General features: G+C 44.4%; 1 protein-coding gene across 1 annotated transcript in view; it reads right to left on the bottom strand.

The window, feature by feature from the left end:
- The window catches only part of UPRT (uracil phosphoribosyltransferase homolog), an 84,255-nt gene that overhangs the window by 52,790 nt on the left and 11,363 nt on the right, over positions 1 to 20,102 (bottom strand). The window contains exons 2-4 of the mRNA XM_078767457.1: positions 17,895 to 17,937; positions 8,024 to 8,093; positions 3,756 to 3,818 (exon numbers count right to left, since the gene is read on the bottom strand). Coding sequence (XP_078623583.1) covers positions 3,756 to 3,818; positions 8,024 to 8,093; positions 17,895 to 17,937 — 176 coding nt within the window. The remainder of the gene's footprint in view (positions 1 to 3,755; positions 3,819 to 8,023; positions 8,094 to 17,894; positions 17,938 to 20,102) is intronic.

Below are 20,102 nucleotides of genomic sequence, written 5' to 3'. Positions count from 1 at the left end.
AGTACATACGACATAGTGATTGTGAACACGATTATCGTTCAGATCACGATCATCACGATCATAGTGTATTGATCACGATTTGAAACATGATGGAATAATATTTACCGATATGAACAGTGATGTGGCTTTTACTGAAATTTTAAAGATATTGTTTAGATTTTGATGATTTGCGTGTGATATGATTTAACAGATGTTTACATGAATCGTTTAAAAAAATTTTAAACCTTCAATTTCTGATATTTTGCCTTTTCATTTGGGCCTCCCAATTGAAGCCCCGCCCATAGGGCGGGTACCGTTGCTAGTCCATACAATTAATGGTTGTGCAATGCCAGCCTCCTCTGCTCATGTGGTGATATCCGATGACCACTCTCACTTCTGCGGTTAATAAGGATCAATTAGTGTGTCTGCACATTTTACCTGTATATTTGGAAAGTTCATCAGACAGTTTGTCATCTTCATAAGCAATTCTTTGTTTTGCTTTTACTCCATACTAGGTGTGAAAACCTGTCACTTCGCTGATGGTTTTAATAAAAACACAGCATGTTGTACTTCACAAACATTGCATGTCTATCTGTGTGTCAATGAGGATGCAAAATGAAATGATACACGTAAATGGATATTTATAACATGCCATTGTTGTTGCCATCATGGTGGCTGTGGTTGTTGTTGCTGTGCCCCTTCCATGTCCTTCTAAAGGGTTCCTGTTGTCGTAGAGTAATAAACATTACCATATGAACAGCTGCATTAGGCTTCCATTCATGCTTCATCTTCTTCAATAACAGAAAGAGGGCTTTTGAGAGAAGCATCTTCATGATGAAACGAGCAATAATGTTTGTTCCAAGTAAATCGATTATTAGCTTTCCAAACAAGTAAATTGATTATTAGCTTTCCAACGGTACCATTTTGATTGCTCTATGACAGCAGGAACCGCTATATTGAAGCTCGACATCCTGCTTCTTCCTGCTTCGATCAATCTTCATCGCAGAAAGACAGGATTTTAAAGGAAGAAACTTTGAGATTAAACAGACAATTTGTTGCAAGTAAATCGATCATTAGCTCTCCAACGGTACCATTTTTATTATTTTTCGACAGCAGGAACATTTATCATTAAAAGTGACACACGGACACTTGTCCTTTGAGAAATAGATCAGCAATGTTTCTTTGTTCAACACTTGCGATCAGTAATGGCTTCCCAGAAGTGAGAATAATGGGTAATATTACACCATTAAAATCTTCCTGTTCTGTCTTAACCTGCAAGGTCGCCTCATATTAAATACAAAGGGTACAATTATATGTTCCATCATGGGGGCAGAGCGGTTTAAGATGAAATGAATCTCGAGTCAGAAATCCGAATTTTACTAATCCATACAAGAATAACTTCTACAAAAGCTAGGGAATTCATAAACACGATACCCCACAGTGTGTTTATGTACTGTATATACGGTACTTCAATTTTAATAAAATTATGATATTGTAGCGGTTACCTTATTCGCATGTCGCGGTTAACTTATCCGCATGTGACGGGTTACCTTATGTTTGGTCTAATCCACGTGCACGGGCTTTTGGTTTGTTGGACGTGACGCACGCGCGGTTGTGGGAGCCACGCCCTCCGAAGAGGGTTTTGGTTTTATAAAAGCTTTACCACTTCCGTTCGAGTTTAGAGTGTGCTGGAGATTCCTGTTTGAATAAACAAGCTTTGAACCCTACCAAATGGCCTCGTCGTCTCGTCATCCGCAACTCCTACACTGGTGACCCCGGCTGCTCCCGAACGGATTCGGGGGCTGCAAACGAACATGGCAAACGCAGTTTCTATCGAACTGCCGGAGTTTTGCGAACGTTTTCGGGGGCTTCCAACAAGCATGGCGACATCTAAACTGGTGACCCCGGCTGCCCCCGAACGGATTCGGGGGCTGCAAACGAACACGGCAGTTTCGATCGAACTGTCGGAGTTGGCAACGACGAGCGGCCATGTGGTTCGCACACCGCGCTCGGCTCCTCCTCTACGACCGGAGGGGCGAGCCTGCTCCAGGACCCTCCGAAGGGACGCAGTTACGAGGTGTGGGTGGCACTGCTGCTCATCTCTTGCGCGTGCACTGACGTTGGCGGCACGGCTGCTTCGTTACCTTCACGTGCGCTGCTGCTCATCTCTTGCGTGCGCACTGACGTTGGTGGCACGGCTGCTTCGTTACCTTCGCGCGCACGGCTGCTCGTCACCTTTGCGCAACTACACTCTACAACTACAGCTCGCGTGTAGAAAGCTGCAACTCGCGCCACTACTTCTCCGACTCTGCATCCTCGGGAGGCCCGCGAGGAACCTCGGCAGCCTCCCCCGAGGCCTTGACCAGCCCCTCGGTTGGCTCAGCCGCTGTTGGCGTGCACCGAGGCCGAGCACTCTCGAGCCTTCTCGGCACTGCACCCGCGAACTGCAACCTCGGGAGGCCCGCGAGGAACCTCGGCAGCCTCCCCCGAGGACTTGACCAGCCTCTCCGTCGGCTCAACCCCACGGCTGCGTTTTTTCGCGCGTACCGAGGCCGAGCACTGCTCGAGCCTTCTCGGCACTGCCGAGCGTGCCTGCGAACTACGTACACGCCCGTGGAGTGAATTCTGGGGGGGGGCGCATGTAGCGGTTACCTTATTCGCATGTCGCGGTTAACTTATCCGCATGTGACGGGTTACCTTATGTTTGGTCTAATCCACATGCACGGGCTTTTGGTTTGTTGGACGTGACGCACGCGCGGTTGTGGGAGCCACGCCCTCCGAAGAGGGTTTTGGTTTTATAAAAGCTTTACCACTTCCGTTCGAGTTTAGAGTGTGCTGGAGATTCCTGTTTGAATAAACAAGCTTTGAACCCTACCAAATGGCCTCGTCGTCTCGCCTTCCGCAACTTCTAAAATATTAACAATCATCAAAAAAAAAAATCTGGAAATTTAGCGCTACTCAAGCAGTATTGTACATCAGTCGCCCTTAATTATACACCACCTTATTTAACACTGCTAAACTTGAGGTTATTAGAAGTGGTAAGAAGGCGATTTGTGTTCTCCAGAGTTCAAGTATATAATTCAATTTAAATAAAATAAAGATTGTAAAAGTCGTGTAAATAAATTACTTCCGGGTTTTACCGCTGGTTTACGCAGCGTCTATTACACCGTATCTAACACGTCACATTAGTTCTTCGTGCCTGTTGTTTGCGTCCTTCATGACGACCTTAAAAACAGTACGTTTCCTGTTTGGAAGGATTTTAAGCTTTATGTGACTGCCAGTCAGGCAGACAAAATAAAAGAAGTTATCTCACTCTTCTCATAGCATGTGCGATCGGGAAAATTCAGGGCCAAAGCACTGTAAATGGCAGGTTTGTTTTCCAATTCATGTTCAAATATATAACATTCAATTCAAATAAGTTGTTCCTCGGTCATAAACTGACGTTTACTGACAGACAGATGGATGGATGCACATGAACTAATTGCGTAACACCACCTTTTGCTTCACTTGTGCAGGCTAATAAAGCTACAAATGCTTTTCAACATCTAATGCAGCACATGTGCCTTTGAAACCCAATCATGTTGAACAGTAAAAGGGGATTTAACCGCCTGAAAACAAAAACAACAGTGCAGGTCCGTCTTTCCTACTGTGCACCCCGCCATCCCTTGCATCCCTCTTACTCTACACCACCACTCACTCACCATATCTCACCTTGGATACAACTTAACAGATTATTAATAGTGATTAACAGTGAGGACAAGAAAACTCCAACTTACCACTCCTCATGATGCTCACACCACAGTTTCCTTTCTCAAACTTAATACCTTCATACTTGTGTCCTAAAGGAAAGCCGGTAAGACATGAGAAAGCATGTTAGACACATCCGGAGGAAAGAAACCAAACTAATGCCTTCACCATTTCAGCAAATATGCCACATGTACAGCCCTCGCATCACGCTGGCTGGTATAACCTGCAAAATCACATCGTTTGCTCTTTATCTCATCTTGCTGAGACTCCACCCAAAATGTATGTTACATACAGTCACGTGAAAAAGTAAGTACAGTATACCATGTAAAGTTTTGACTTTTTCAACATATTTCAACATACAGCTATTTGATCTTCATTTCAACAATATTGATAGATAAAGGTGATATAATATAACAAATATCATGAAACATTTACATTTTGTAGTCCATTGTATAATTTAAACAAACATAAATGCAAATTTCGCATGTGAAAAAAGTAAGTACACCCTTGGCTCTAATCGATGGTATTGTCCCCTTTGGTAGAAACAACCTCAAGTAGGCGTTTCTTATAACTGTCTACCAGTCTCTGACATCGACTGGGAGAAATTTTTGCCCACTCCTCCATGCAGAATTCTTTCAGCTGTGCGATGTTTGAGGGGTTTCTTGCATGCACAGCTCGTTTCAAATCCCCCCACAACATCTCGATGGGATTTAGATCCGGGCTTTGACTTGGCCATTCCAGAACCCTCCATTTCTTTCTTTTCAGCCATTCCTTGGTGGATTTACTGGTATGTTTAGAGTCATTGTCATGTTGCAAGGTCCACCTTCGGTTGAGCTTCAACTCTCTGACAGATGGCCTCACATTATCCTCAAGCACCCTCTGGTACAATGAAGAATTCATAGTGGATTCTATGATGGTGAGCTGCCCAGGCCCTGATGCAGCAAAGCTGCCCCAAACCGTAATATTTCCACCACCATGCTTTACAGTTGGTATCAGGTTCTTGTGGTCAAATGCTGTCTTTGGTTTTCGCCAAACATGTCTTCTGGTACTGTGGCCAAATAGCTCTACCTTTGACTCATCTGTCCAGAGCACATTGTTCCAGAAGTGCTGGTCTTTGCTGAGGTGTTCATTGGCAAACTTTAGTCTTGTAAATGTTTCATGATATTTGTTATATTATATCACCTTTATCTATCAATATTGTTGAAATGAAGATCAAATATCTGTATGTTGAAATATGTTGAAAAAGTCAAAACTTTACATGGGGTGTACTTACTTTTTCACATGACTATGTTCAGGTAGCAGTTGCAACAATCTTAATAATGTGAGCATAGATCTGTGCAATAATCTTATTAATGTTGGCTGTTTGGGATCCCAATGTTTGGGAGTCAATTACATCACAGAAGCACACAATTAATACCACCTTCATTTAAATATATATATTATTGGCATACAGTGCACTCCATAAGTATTGGAACAGTGGTCAAATTTGTTATTATTGCTATACACTCAAGAAAATTGGATTTGAGATACAAAGATGAATATGAGGCAAGAGTACAGAAAGTCAGTTTATATTTCTTGATATTTCTATGTATGTGTTACCATTGTAGAACAATAACACTTTTTATGTTGCGTTCCCCCATTTTAGGTAAGCATAAGTATTGGAACAGATCAACTTAAAGTAAGTTAAAGTAGTACAATAGTTCGTATTTGGGTGTACATCCCTTGCATGCAATAACTCCATTGACCCTGTGACCCATCGACATCACCAAACTCTTGGTATCTTCCTTTAAGATGCTTTGCCAAGTCTTTACTGCCGCCATTTTCAGTTGTTGTTTGTTTTGGGAGGTTTCTGACTTTAGTCTCCTCTTCAGCAAGTGAAATGCATCCTCCATTGAATTTAAATCAGGAGATTGACTTGGCCAGTCTAAAACCTTCCACTTTCTTTCCACAGGTAAATTCCTTGGTTGTGTTGGCAGTGGGTTTTGGGCATTCACAACGTAAGCAGAGGGCCAATGACGCAGTCAAATAGCAGACTCTGAAGAGAGGGAAATGTTGCCGAATAAACACACCACCACTCTCCAAACCAGGTGAAGGAGTGAATGCATTACTGCACTTCGCCATTGTTATATAAACCAACCCCAAAATCTGGAGGCAACCCTCTTACTGCAACTGCTAAGGCTGATGTTGGCTTTACGGTTAAGGTGACTGGCTTAAGATCTTAGGGTCTTGAGTTTGAGTCCCTGTTGTGCTGTTGAAATAACACCATGTAGGTTGACTCAGCCTGTCATCCTTTCGAGGTCGGCAAAATGAGTACCAGCTTCCTCGTAGCAGTGTCACTGCATCGGCGGCACAGCCCTGCTTCCAGAAAGTGATCCAACCAGCAACCACAGGCTGCTTACGAAACACCAACAACTGCAACTGTTCTGTTTCAAATCATCCACATGTCAGATCTCCAATATCTCATATCAGCATTCTACCAACTTTCTTTCTCTGCCTTAATTGTATTTCCAAAACTCTCTCACAACGCAAGTTTATCCCAACTCTCCCAGCTTCCCCACTCTCCCTCAAAATCTCTACAACTGTCACCAGCACGTCCCCTTAAATTGTAACTCCCCACATTCCACCCACAATACCCGTTCATATAAACCCACCAATCATTAGGTCGGTTAAAACAATGGCTACGTTGAAACATCCATAGGAATTGGACATTCAAATACTGAGCCTGACTCACCGCTGGTAGTTATTGAAGTAGTATGAGAAAGTGTAAATAAATAATGGGAAGTCTTTCCTTGGAAAATCCAAACTTATAAAAACTTTCAAGGCCTTCATCCACAGTTCAATGGAGTAATGCTCTCCCCTTTGGGCTGGTGCTCCTGCCTTACACCTTACACTTCTTGAAGTCATAGAGGCAAATCACCCTCAAAAATTAATATAATCTCCCACAATGAATCTGCATCTCTGGGCCTGTTACTCCCACATCACAGACAGGTTAGTGGTCTCCGTTTTCTTTCTGGTCTTGCACCCTCTGCACATTCCATGTTGTGTACCTCCCCTACCCACCCCTCAGGTTTCTGAATGGCACAGTCTATCAGTAATCCACTTATAGTGAAATTCCCAAATTCAGGGCTCACTGCTCAACTCCACTCATTTGTTCCTCTCTTGTCTCTCACCTGTGGAACCAACTTCCTCAAACTGCTCAATCTCATTCATCCTTTAGGTCTTCAAGATGGCTGTTCACATGATCCTCAGGTTATCCCCGATTCATACACATGATCATTTCTGCCCATATGAGGATCCAAGGGGGGGTGATGCAAGAGGTGCGCACCCCTTGTATTCTTTGGATTTTCATTGATAAATTATACACTTATGATATTGGATAAAGTTCAGTGGCAGATACAGAGTGGTGTGCCCCATTCAACTTTGTCTTCATGTGTGAGTCAATTATTTGTGCATTTACAGGATACACCTGTGATAAGAGGTGTGTTAATCTCGTAACAGCTCATTAAATGTGTATTTCCCAATTGCCTGTTCATCTTTTTAAGAATGCTGTAAATCTGTGTTTCCCAATTGGCCCGTTACCGTATTTTGTCGCAGGTTGTGACGGCAGTGCAGCCGTTCGTGTTTAACGAAGGAACGGCGGGGCATGTTAGCTCACCAGTTAGCCCCTTTGGCCATTAGTCATTGCGAATCTGCTGGGCCAGGGAATAATCCAAGGAACTGCAGATACTTCCAAGAATGCAGGAAATGGCGTTTCTGTTGATCAACATTTCAAAATTTCCTGGGGGCAGGGGGAGGGGGGCAAAGACCCCTCTCCTTACCTCTCCTCACCCCACACGGCACTATGTCCTATGTCCCTCTCCCGCCCCCCCCCCCCCCCCCCACTGCCCCCTACCCTCTGTCTTGTAATTCCTGGATCAGATCCTGCTACTCTGATGAACCTTTCCAAAGCCCACACCTTCATTCCCAGGTTATTGTGCTTTCTCTCCTCTCCCTACACCATCCTTTTGGGTTTTTTTGTTCCATTGCTGTTTAATCCCTGGTCTTCTCCTCCTCTTCTTTGAGCCGTATTGTCACTGTGTTTGAGCTTATACCCAGCTTGTTCACCACTTGTGTGTTCTTCACCTTCACCTTGCTCTCATTCTTCCCCCATCTCTTCCAAGAGCCTCGACTTTGTATACAAGAAAAAAAATATTCTGCCTATCGAAACACTTACCCCATGTGGTCCAAAATGTAATATTTGCATTGATAAAAAAATTATCATCATGAAATGCAAACACAGATATACGCACATACACACCTGTAGGGGTTGTTACATTACATCCACTGTACGGGAGTTGATTTAAGCCTTCTTCCACAACCAGACGGATCTACACGGAGATAGAAGATTTAAAAAAAAAAGTTAACAATATCGAGAGAGGAGCCAAAGAATGTAAAAATGTGAAACTCCATTTTCTGTATGAGTAGTGTTATATACAGCATTAACATTACATGCCATAACCAGGGGAAGAAAAACAAAATAACAATTAACAGTGCAGCAAAGAAATTATTACAAAGAGCCAGAGATTAATCTCTGACAAAACAGGCATTTCCTCTGCCAAACTTTTTCTCAATAAAGTAACACCAAAAGAGGCCTCCAAATAATCACTTTTAAACCCCCGACAAGAAAACAGATTCGCACATTTGAACATTGCTGAAAACGGCTCTCGTTTTGTACATGCTTTGCAAAAACATTCATCATTTCTGCTGAACAAATCTTTTTTTTTTTATCAGAGAATCTCATTTGAAATAAATTAACCACTGGCAGCAGGAAAGAAAATGTAATTCTTTGTTTCGATAATTATGCGGAAGGAATGACAATTTCTTTGATATGCCTTGCTAGAGATAGAAAATAATTCGGATGGGATCGCTTACCAGCTAGGCACAGATCCAGGAAATGAAAAAAGTGTGGGGTGAGGGTAGGGATGGGTAAAAGAAGCAGCAGGGGGCTAATGGTGGGAAATTGGCAGATTTGGGGGGGGGGGGGGATTGGAGGGCAGGGTGGAGGGTGTGAAGAAATCTCTCAATTCCAACTCAGCTCATTTTAAAAACTGATCAGGATTTGGAATCTTAGACTGCAACCTATTAAAGACGTAGTCGAAATGAGGTGGAAAGATGCTGTTAGAATATGACTGGGTTATTACCCTGCGCTCGCGAAGCGAAAAGTGGGGTTAAGCATTTATCTGCGTACGTGTGCCTGCATTTTAAAAATTTATTTTCTCGGCAACCGTTGGTCCGATTGACACTAAATTTTCACCATAGGAGGGCCTCCACCTGTATAATTGTTTAATGATAATTATGTCATCATACGTCACGTGGTGCAGGTGACATCTTGGAAAAAAACAAAAAATGTTGCACCTCTATATCTCCAAAACCGCTGCATGGAAAAAATTGAAACATGGCTCATTGTAAAGAACTCCATATGGGGAATAGGTGTTGTTAATGATGACGTCATGGGTGCCATAATTATGACGTCATAATTCCACAGGGACAACGCTTACTCTGATCAGTTTGAAATGTATTGAGCGTGATCGATGCAACAATTATATTAGAGAATATAAACTTATGATGTCATCGCTCACGTGGTCTTGCAGCCATATTGGATCAAAGAAAAAAAATGTTCAAAAACAGAAGAGTTGGCTCACAACAAGTTGACTGTGCAGGGTAAGTATTGCATGAATACCATCCAGTGTTTGATTTGTTATCGGAATAATGTCCATTTGCTTTCAAGTTTAAGTTTAAGGATATTTTCACATTTGAAACAATTACCTTAAAAAATAAAAAGTACTATATGCAGTAGAACCTTTTATCTGGACATCCAGAAGGAACAAAAGGAAAAATGTTAGGCAAAAAAAAAATGGCGGCTTTTCCGCCAGAGGTAACGTTGCACTCATGTTATGCTCTTGGAGACTGTCGGTGGCTTGTTCGGAAGTTGCTTCTCTCCCTCGAGGTTTGTATGCAAAAAATCCGGAGAAAATTGTACGATCTACTGGGTTTATAGAGCGCATGACTTTGTTCGGATGAATATAAATCAGAAATGCACATTTGATACACCATTGAACAGGCAATTGAATAACCTTTCAAATGATATACAACATTCAACAAACAGCATATTCAAATTGTGACAGGAGCCTGATAAGGAAACACACTCCCCAAATTTCAGAGTACCGAAAATCGCTTCACGTGATCATGGTTACCTATCAACAAGGTGTTTAAAGTAAAATTCCAACCCAAGATATTTTGTGTTAACATATTTTTCCTCACCCAGAACATCCCAAGGAACAAAAATATACCAACTAAGTGAGGTACTGGGTGAAGGGAGAATGCGCGGTCGCCCTGTCCATCCCCTAAGAGCTTCAGGACAAAGAGCCACAGATGAAGACAAGCAAAACAGAGAGCAATGTTCTTTGTTCAAGGTCCCAACACTACTTTGCACGTACATGTCCAGACACAGCCCTCATGGGATCTGTGTACTTTTCCACACAGCTTCCTCCCAAAGCTTTTGCACGCCAGGTCCTGTGGCCCACCCTCCACAAACTCTCTGTACTTTTCCACCACTTCTTCACAGCAGTCTTGTGGGAGGTGCCACCCCCAGGGCCCTCTCTGGCCTTTGGGCCGGCCCCAATACAAAAAAGATCTATCCCCTTTTCTGGGGCTCCACAGCACATCTCACCGTCATTGCTTGCACACACTGGCCAGACAGTTCGTATTGGTGTCCTGAAAAGTGAAATGCTCCCACTGCACCTCCCCATGGCCAGAAGTGTTCACCTGTCCTCACCCACTAACAATAGGTGTCTACGCATACAATCTTACCCTGACTATACAGTGCATGAAATACATACCTGATACATGGCAATCTAACCTCCTCAGCATCACGTGTAGCAAAACGACTTACTCTGGCAGGCCCCTGATACATGGCAACATAACCTACTCAAACCACATGTTCCATGTAATACTTAACACACTCTAGCTATGGCTCCCCCCCTGCCCTCACCCAACCCCTTTCCAGGTTACAATAAATACAGGGTGATTCAAAATGATATGCAACTTTTCAAACAACTGCCACTGAGGGTGGATGGAGATGATGTTTTCACCCTTGTCTGTTTGTTTATTAGTCTGTGAGCAGGATATTTCAAAAAGTTATGGATGAATTCGGACAGAACTTGGTGGACAGGTTAGGTGTGTGACAAAGGCAAATTGATTAGATGTTGGTGAACATCCAGATCCGGATCCAAGGATTTCTGAAGTGATTCCTCACCATTGAGAATATGAAATGAATGAATGATCGTTTTAAGGCCATTTTCCCCACGAGAGTGAAGGTTTGCCTTGCGGGCCCCATGACAATCATGGTTCCCTGTTTGAGGCAATGTTTTTATGGCCGGATGCCCTTCCTGACGCCAACCCTTAGTCGCCTCTTACGATGCGCAGGCCAACCCTTAGTCACGGTGTACCTATTCTAAACCGGGGTACACACCGGGATCATTCATCCCAGCAAGCTGGTACTCAATTTGCCGACCTCGGAAGGATGACAGGCTGAGTCAACCCCCCGGCGTTAATTCAGTGATCGACCGGGATTCGAACCCAGGATCCTAGGATCCCAAGCTGGCACCCTAACCGCTAAGCCAACACCAGGCTGGAGATGGGTCAAAAACAATATATAGCTTGATATTTAAAAAAGTTGGGGACCGATTATGAAATATTTTGGTGGATGAGTTTGGCAGGTGTTCAGAACAAGCCGATAAGATTTTAGTGTGTGAAAAGGACAAATAGTCCGGATGCAGATCCGGCCTATCAGTGGCATAATAAAACGTATACTGTTCGGCCTGGTAGAGATATGCGCTCATTTTCCTACCCCTCTGGCATCAGCACGCCACATATTCTTCTTCCTTGTCAAGATATATTCTTCCTCTTCTTCATCTTCATCTTCACAAGGCTTATTTTGCAAACATGTCCCCCCTCTCTGCTTCGCTGCTCACCCCATTCTCTCCAACCTTCCCCCTCATCCTGTCTCCTACCATTTCCCACCCCCCATCATGCTACATATCCCATCTTCCACCAACTAAATCCAGCACCTCCCTCTCCCCACCATCCATCACCCTGCAAGCCTCGCACCTATCCCACACCCTCCCAATGCCTCCCCTCCCCTGTCCCTAAACAGTGTGGGCTTTAAACATCCGAGGCCACTGCTCCAACCTGGCATCAATCTCTCAATCTCTCAATCCAGGCTGCTCCTGACAGACACCAGTTGTTGAACAGAATCCTTCCTCCCACAGGATGTCCATGAATCACCCTGGCTATTGTCTCCACCGGATTGATCGAGCTAAACTCCGACGTGGCAGCGGAGTCACACTGTACATCAAGAACTCTATTTCTCACACTCCTTGAACTGCTTTTACACCTCCCAACTTCAAGTAGTACCTTTGGCCACAACTTCCCCTCCGCTCCCACCTACTGTTTGTCTGTGTGTTGTACTGTCCTCCAAACAGTGACGACTCGATCTACATTGCTCTCTCCAACAACATGGACCAACATTTAACCACCCATCCCAACTCTCTCTTCCTCATACTGTATATGGCGATTTAAGTTGTCAACATGCAACATAGCTGGGTGTTGGTGCCTCTGTCACCAACCATGGCACTTCAGCAAAGGACTTGTGCGACTCCATGGGATAGATTTAATCAGTGAACTTTCCAACCCGGATTTCTACCAATAGCAGATCCCCCTCCTGGACTTGAAGACGAACTTCCCTAGAAATGTCTCCTGCCCTTCCTCTGCTCCAATCGGTTCTTCGGATCATATGCTTGTGAGAGTCAGTGGTGGATCCAGAGGGGGGGGGGTGCAGGGGGTGCGCAACCCTCCCCCCCCCCTTCGATCCAGGATGAGGGTGCAGGCAGTGCGAATCTGCTGAACTGTTGGACCAGGGAAGAACACAAGGAACTGCAGAAACTTCCAAGAACGCACGAAATGCCGTTTCTGACGATCAATTTTTTTTTAATTTCCTGGGGGAAGACCCCCAGGCCCCCCCTTTTATCCCCCCCCCCCAGCGCTATGGTTTCATGCACCCCCCCCCGTCCCAAAAATCCTGGATCCCCCCCCCCCCCCCCCCGTCAAAAAAATCCTGGATCCGCCCCCGAGAGTCATGCTCTATCTGGCTATTCTGATGTGTATTCTGGCCTCTATCGATAAAATGTGTATTCTGGCTATTCTGCTTCAATGCTGGAGAGTCTGGCAGTTCATGCAGGCAGATTGGCAGGGACTACAAGCAGCCATCTCTCTTCAGGATTGGTCTCCTAAATCTACTGCACATAACATTAACCTGCTCAACTTGCCTTATCTTATGGGAAGGCAAATCCGACCGAAGGCAACCTCAATGCATTCCGAAAAGCCCGCAACAAGTGTGTGTCCACTCTCAGGAGAGCCATAAAAACATCTGTCCAACCCGAAGAATTAACTTTCAAACTTGTCTCCGTCCTATAAAACCTGGTGGTGGCTTGTTAAGTCTGTTTCTAGTGTATGCTTCCCTTCTCTCGCTTCAAATGGCACCACAACTGACTCCGCTCATTAGAAAGCCAAATGCCTCAATTCTGTGTTTGCTTCCAAAACTTGTGTCCTGAACCTCTCACTTTCTGTACCCACCCTGCCCAATCATACTCAACTGCTCCTGGACTTTGTATCCTTTTCATCTGAGAAGGTAGATGGCATCAGCTCACTTGTCCTAAAATCTGCTCTACTGCTCTTGCACATCCTCCCTCTGTCCTTTTCACCCTGCCATTTACTACAGGTCATCTTCCATCTTCTTGGAAGTCAGCAAACATCACTGGATTACATAAAAAAGTGCAAAACTTATCCCTTTAACTACAGACCTATTAGCTTACTTCCAATCAGCAAGGTCATGGAATCCATCATCACAGTTGATATGAAATCCTTCCTTTTCTCTAACAACCTCATCTCAGATCACAAATTCGGTTTCAGACCAGGTCATTCCACCTTGGACATGCTGCTTCTACTCACCAAACAATGGATGGAGGTGCTCAGTCAGATATGAGATCAGGGCCGTCTCTCTGGACATATCTCATGCTTCCGATACAGTCTGGTATTCTGCTTTACTCTCCAAACTCTCTACCTACAGCATCCAATGTCAACTACACAAATGGCTTTCTGACTTTGTTTACCCTTGTAGCCAATGTATGGTACTCAAAGAACTCCTTTCATCTCCTCTCCTCATCAAGGCTGGAATGCCCCAAGACAGTGTGTTCTGGGCCTAGTCCTATTCCTGATCTTCATTAATGATCTATCTGACTTGCTGGAAAATCCCTTTTATCTATTTTTTTTTTTTTTTTTTTTTTTTTTTTGTATACAAGATCGAGGCTCGTGAAAGAGCGAACATTAATCACACAGAAAGACAAACAGACACACAAAACAAATAACATCGGGAGCGGTAGACAAGATGGGGAGAGAGGGGGAAGGACACAAACACAACATTTGAGCGCAGGGACCTAGAGACATGGAGACATCGAGAGAACTGTGGGAGGGAGAGGGCTTTGGGGGGGAGGCATGGGAAGGGGGGGGGGGGTGGGAGAGGTATAAAACATATGGACACTGCCAAGACTTCCAGGAAAGAAGTTGGAATTTCAAACAAGGTGGATCTGGGGTGAATTAGTGGGGGTAGAAAAGATCAAGGTTTTGGATGGGGGAAGATAAGAGATGGTGGTGAACAGCTGTTTTGAAGACCTGGAGGGAGGAGTGTGATTGAAGTGAGTGTGGGAGTTTGTTCCAGAGGCGGGAGAAAAGAGGAATGAAAGAGTGAAGGTGAGCAGAGAGCCGAGATTTCGGCAGTTTAACCATCAGAGGGTGGCTGGCAGATCTTGTGCGGCCTGTAGGAATATTTGGGGGACAGAGCACAGAGAGCTGGGGGAGCAAGGCCGGAGAGGAGTCGGTAGAAGACAGAAAGACCACCTACCTGCCTGCGGTGAGTGAGTGAAAGGCCCTCAGAGATAGCTTCATCGCGGGAGATTCCAATGATTCTGAAAGCTTTGGATTCAACAGCGTGAAGCCGAGCCAGGTGTGAGGCAGGAGCACCAGCCCATAGGGGAGAACAGTATTCCATTGAGCTGCGGATGAAAGCCTTGTATGTGGTGAGGAGCTCAGGCGTGCCTAGGAAGGACTTCGCACGACGGAGGATGCCCAGTCGGCGACTGGCTTTGGAGGCCAGCTTGGAAATGTGGTTTTCCCAAGAAAGATCATGGCAGATGGTGACCCAAAAGCTTGAGCGACAGAACTTCTTGGAGAGGATTGTTGAGAAAGTAGATGGGAGGGTTGTCCAGTCGATCTTTTCGGAGAGACATAGTAAGAGTGTGAGATTTGTCAGGATTGAAAGACATGTTCCACATGTTTGACCAGTCTGTGATTTTGTCCAGGTCTTCAGAGAGTGAGGAGGCTGCAGACTGCCGATCTGAGGGAAGAGGAATGGAGCGGCAGAGAGTGGAGTCATCAGCAAAGAGATACAGAGGATTTTCCAGAGAGTCGGAGAGATCATTGATAAAGACCAGAAAAAGCACAGGGCCCAGCACACTGCCTTGGGGAACTCCAGCCTGAACGGGAAGGGGAGATGAGAGAAATCCATTCAGGGCCACACGTTGACTACGACCAGAGAGGAAGTCCGCAAGCCATGCATGGAGATTTCCATGGATACCATAGGAGGAGAGTTTGGTGAGCAGAGCTGGGTGCCAGACCGTATCGAAGGCACGTGATATGTCAAGGGAGTCAACTCTGATTTCCTGTTTGGCATTGAGGACCTCCATCCATTGTTGAGACAGCAGAAGCAGCATGTCCAGAGTAGAGTGACCTGGTCTGAAACCAAATTGATGATCAGAGATCAAGCCATTGGAGAAGAGGAAAGATTTCATATCCGAAGCAATGATGGATTCCATGACTTTGCTGATAATTGGGAGCAGGCTGATTGGTCTGTAGTTGCAAGGATCTGTTTTTGCACCTTTTTTGTGTGAAGCGGTAATGTTTGCTGATTTCCAGGATGCTGGCAGATGACCTTGAGCAAAAGATAGGGTGAAAAGAACAGAGAGAGGGTGAGATAGAGCGGCAGAGCAGGATTTTAGGACCCGTGGGCTGATGCCATCTGGTCCAGTTGCAGAATCAGAGTCGAGGTTTGACAAAAACTCCTCCACCTTGTCAGGAGAGAAGGTCACAGAGTCCAGGAGCAGTTTGGTTCGACTGGGAAAGGTGGGAACAGAGAGAGATGGGTTTGGGACTAAGGATTTTGAGGCAAACACAGAGTTGAGGCATTCGGCTTTGTCACGTGCGATGTCAACTGTGTGGCCATTTGAGGTAAGGGAGGGGATGGAGGGGGAACAAACACCAGAAACGGATTTGACCAGACGCCACCAGGATTTGGAGGAAGGAGACAGGTTTGAGAGTTCATTCTTGAGTGAGGAGAGATAGTGCTTCCTGGCACTCCTGAGGGTAGACACACACTTGTTCCGAGCTTGGTGGAAGGAACTGAGATTTCCTTCAGTTGGATTAGCCTTCCAAGAGGCAAAGGCAAGTTGTTTCAGGGCAACTGCCTCACCACAAGATTCAGTGTACCATGGACGGGAGGAAGGGTAAGACAACTGAAGGCGAGATGGGATAAATCTGTGCATGAGAGAGATCAGTTTGCTTTGGAAGAATTCCCAGGAAGAATTGATGTCAGAGGCAGTGGAGATGGGAGACCAATCCAGACGATTGATGGCTGCTTGAAGACCGTCCCAGTCGGCCTGAGTGAAATGCCAGACTCGTCACTCTGCGACTCGTCTTTGCTCCACACTCTGCCATGACATCCCTCTTCCTTCAGACAGACAGGCAGCAGCCTCTTCCCTCTCTTCAGACCATGACAAGATCATGAGATGGTCAAATACTTGAAACATGCCTTTCATTCCTGACAAATCCCACACTCTCACTATCTATCTCCGAAAGGACCATCCGGTATACCCCCCTATCTACTTTTTTAACAATCCTCTTGAGGAGGTTCAGTCACTAAAACTTTTGGGTCTCATGATCAGCCATAATTTTCCTTGGACAAACCACATTTCAAATCTGGCCTCCAAAGCCAGTCGCCGACTGGGCATCCTCCGTCGTGCGAAGTCCTTCCTTGGCACCTCTGAGCTCCTCACCACATACAAGGCTTTCATCCGCAGCTTGATGGAATACTGTTCCCCCCTCTGGGTCGGTGTTCCTGCCTCATACCTACATAGCTCGGCTTCACGCTGTAGAAACCAAGGCTTTTACGAAACATTGGTATCTCCAGTGATGAAGCTGATTCTGAGGGCCTTTCACTCTCTCTTTTAGGCAGGTTGGTGGACTTTCTGTCTTATGCCGGCTGTTCTCCGGCCTTGCCCCCCCCCCCCGCCCCCCCGCCCGGTCTGTGCTCTGTCCCCCAAATATTCCTGCAAGATGCACAAGATCTGTCAGCAACCCTCTTCTGATGAAACAGCCAAAATCAAGACTCTCTGCTCACCTTCACTTTTTCATTCCTCTTTTTCCTGCCTTGGGAAACAAACTCCCACACTCTCTTCAATCCCTGTCCTCCCTCCAGGTCTTTAAAACAGCTGTTCCCCACCATCTCTTATCTGCCCCCATCCAAAACCTTGATCTTTTCTATCCCCGTTAATACACCCCAAATCGACTTTTTTGAATTCCCTTTTCTTTCCTGAAAGTCATTATAGTGTTCATTTATTTTATACCGCATACTCACCACCCTCCCCTCAGCCCTCTCCCTTCCACAGATCTCCTGATGTCCCTGTTCTCTACTGTTGTTGTGCTTCCCTCTTTCACCCCATTTTGTCTCATGCTCCCTTTATTATATGTTTTATGTGTGTATCTGTTTATGTTTTTATGTGTTCTATGTGTTAGGTCTTACACGAGCCTCGACTTTGTGTACAAAAAAAAGGAAGACACCTGTTTTCTACACATAAAAGGACGCATATCCAACCTCACAATTAAATTACCTCATGGTTGCGCCAATACATGCAATATGGGAAATAACTATCGCTATAGGCTACTATGTAAAGTTACCCCCCATGAAAGCATTACCACAGCAATATGTTTTAAGACAGGAAAGGGATAATTTTTTAACTTACCAGGCGATCTGCTGAAAATATAAAATCACCCCAGCTTGTGCACCTGAAAAGTCAGAAAGAAAATGAGGGGATCAAACACAAACCATCAAATCAACAAAGATGGGCTAGGAGGATAGCCGCGAGGTACGCACACTCGCCTCGAAGCTGTCTAGCCTTGGTTGAAATCCCGAACCAGCTATAAAATGTCATCCCGGTGTTTTACAGGCAGGGCAATTCATCAATGTGTGTGCCGTGCCGTCCCTCGGATGGGTTTTAAACTTGGCGTCCCATCTGTTAGCATTAGCTGGTGGACGTTAAAGATCCCACGGTGTCCTTCACGAAGATCGGGCGAGCTATCGCCGGCACCCTTAACAAATGACAAATTCCTGCTCTAACCAACAGAGGTCATGTGCTGCATACAAATGAGGAAGAACACAGGATTTCAAGTTTTATCTCATTACTCATGAACCTTCAATGAAACAAATTTACATCACAAATCAAATTTGGTTAATAAAATTTATCCCCAACCTAATCTCTCACCCCCTCCCAATTTTACAATTAACTAGAACGCCACTCAGTAGAGCGCATACTCCCGCCGTGGGTTTAGTTGGAATAATACGTTTTGTTTAACATCCGCTCTCCCCAAAACAATAAATGAAAAAGAAAGTCGGCCTTAACTGTCAGAGAATTAATTTTGATATATCTCGGAATTAGAGGAGAAAAACATCATTTAAGAATAAGAATAAAAGCTTTAATGCAGTAAAACAGAAAAAATCTTTCACAAAAAAATTTCCAAAAAAAAATCCTGGATCCGGAATAATATCCTGAGCTTCACCAAAAACTAATCAATTCTTCCTTATCCCAAGGGCAATCATACCACCAACTTTCATCCAAATCCGTTCAGAACTTTTCCAGATATCTTGTTCACAAACACACGAACACACGAACATACGAACACACACACACACACACACACACGATCAAATGCATTACTCCCTGGCGGGAGAAATAAACCTGAAAATCGCAGAGCCAGAACCAGAATTATATATTTGGTCTGGGAAGCCCATGCGAGGTTTCTTCTTCTTCAGCCTCTCACAACCCTGGGTGAATATGCGATCTTTTTTTTAAAAGTTGGAATTTTGCCAAATCTGTTTTATTCGTTTGTTAATATACCTCAGCCATTGACAAATCTGGAACTAAGTCTTTATAAGTTCATCAAATACTGACACCGCGAATGACATTCGCTGAGCTAAATGTTGATATCTCTTCTGAGGTTTAAAAAAAAAAAACAGTTTTAAAGCATTATACGTATCAATCGATACATTTTATAAAACGGGGAAACCTAATACACACTTTGGTGGTTTTAAAATGACAGAATATGTCTTTATTAGAAAAAAAAATGAACATTGAAGACGACGCTGCTAAAAAAATACACCGCTCTAACGCATAACCACGAGTTTAAACTACATTTACAACAAATATGAAAACTATTTTCATATCACAATGTTAAATATGGAATATATAGAAGATAATGTTTTTTAAAATGAGCCCTATCTTCCAATGGTAAAAAAATACTTCAAAAAATGCCTGGATTGGGAATAATATCCTGAGCTTCACCAAAAACTAATCAATTCTTCCTTATCCCAAGGGCAATCATGCCACCAACTTTCATCCAAATCCGTTCAGAACTTTTCCAGATATCTTGTTCACAAACACACGAACACACACACACACACACACACACACACACACACACACACACACACACACACACACACACACACACACACACACACACACACACACACACACACACGCATTACTCCCTGGCGGGAGTAAATATTCTCCCCCTTCCCAGTCATTCATAAAGTTCGGGCTACCCCACACTTTTACAATTACACGGTCTATTTTTTTACAATCGGAAACTCCGCAAAAAAAGAAGTAAGAATTCACAGCATCACAGTCATTACTTGCATCAAAGTTGGACTTTTGCAAGTGTTGCAACTTTTGTCAAAATGAAAAGGATTTACGCTGTAAGATTTATAAAACGCGAGACCTCAAAAGATAGTATTAACGTGCAGCCTCTTATTTATGACAACTACTCATAATTGGATACATGTCAGGGTGGACATGGCACACAAGAGCCATGATAGTTTGGCCAAATATGCAAATCAGTTAGCATATTTGGCCAAAACTGTAAGTAATTGTGCTGTAAGTAATTGTAAGTAA

This window comes from Myxine glutinosa, chromosome 13, assembly GCF_964187855.1.
Source record: "Myxine glutinosa chromosome 13, kmMyxGlut1.1, whole genome shotgun sequence".
NCBI lineage: Eukaryota > Metazoa > Chordata > Myxini > Myxiniformes > Myxinidae > Myxine > Myxine glutinosa.
This window is presented reverse-complemented; position numbering and strand designations above follow the sequence as displayed.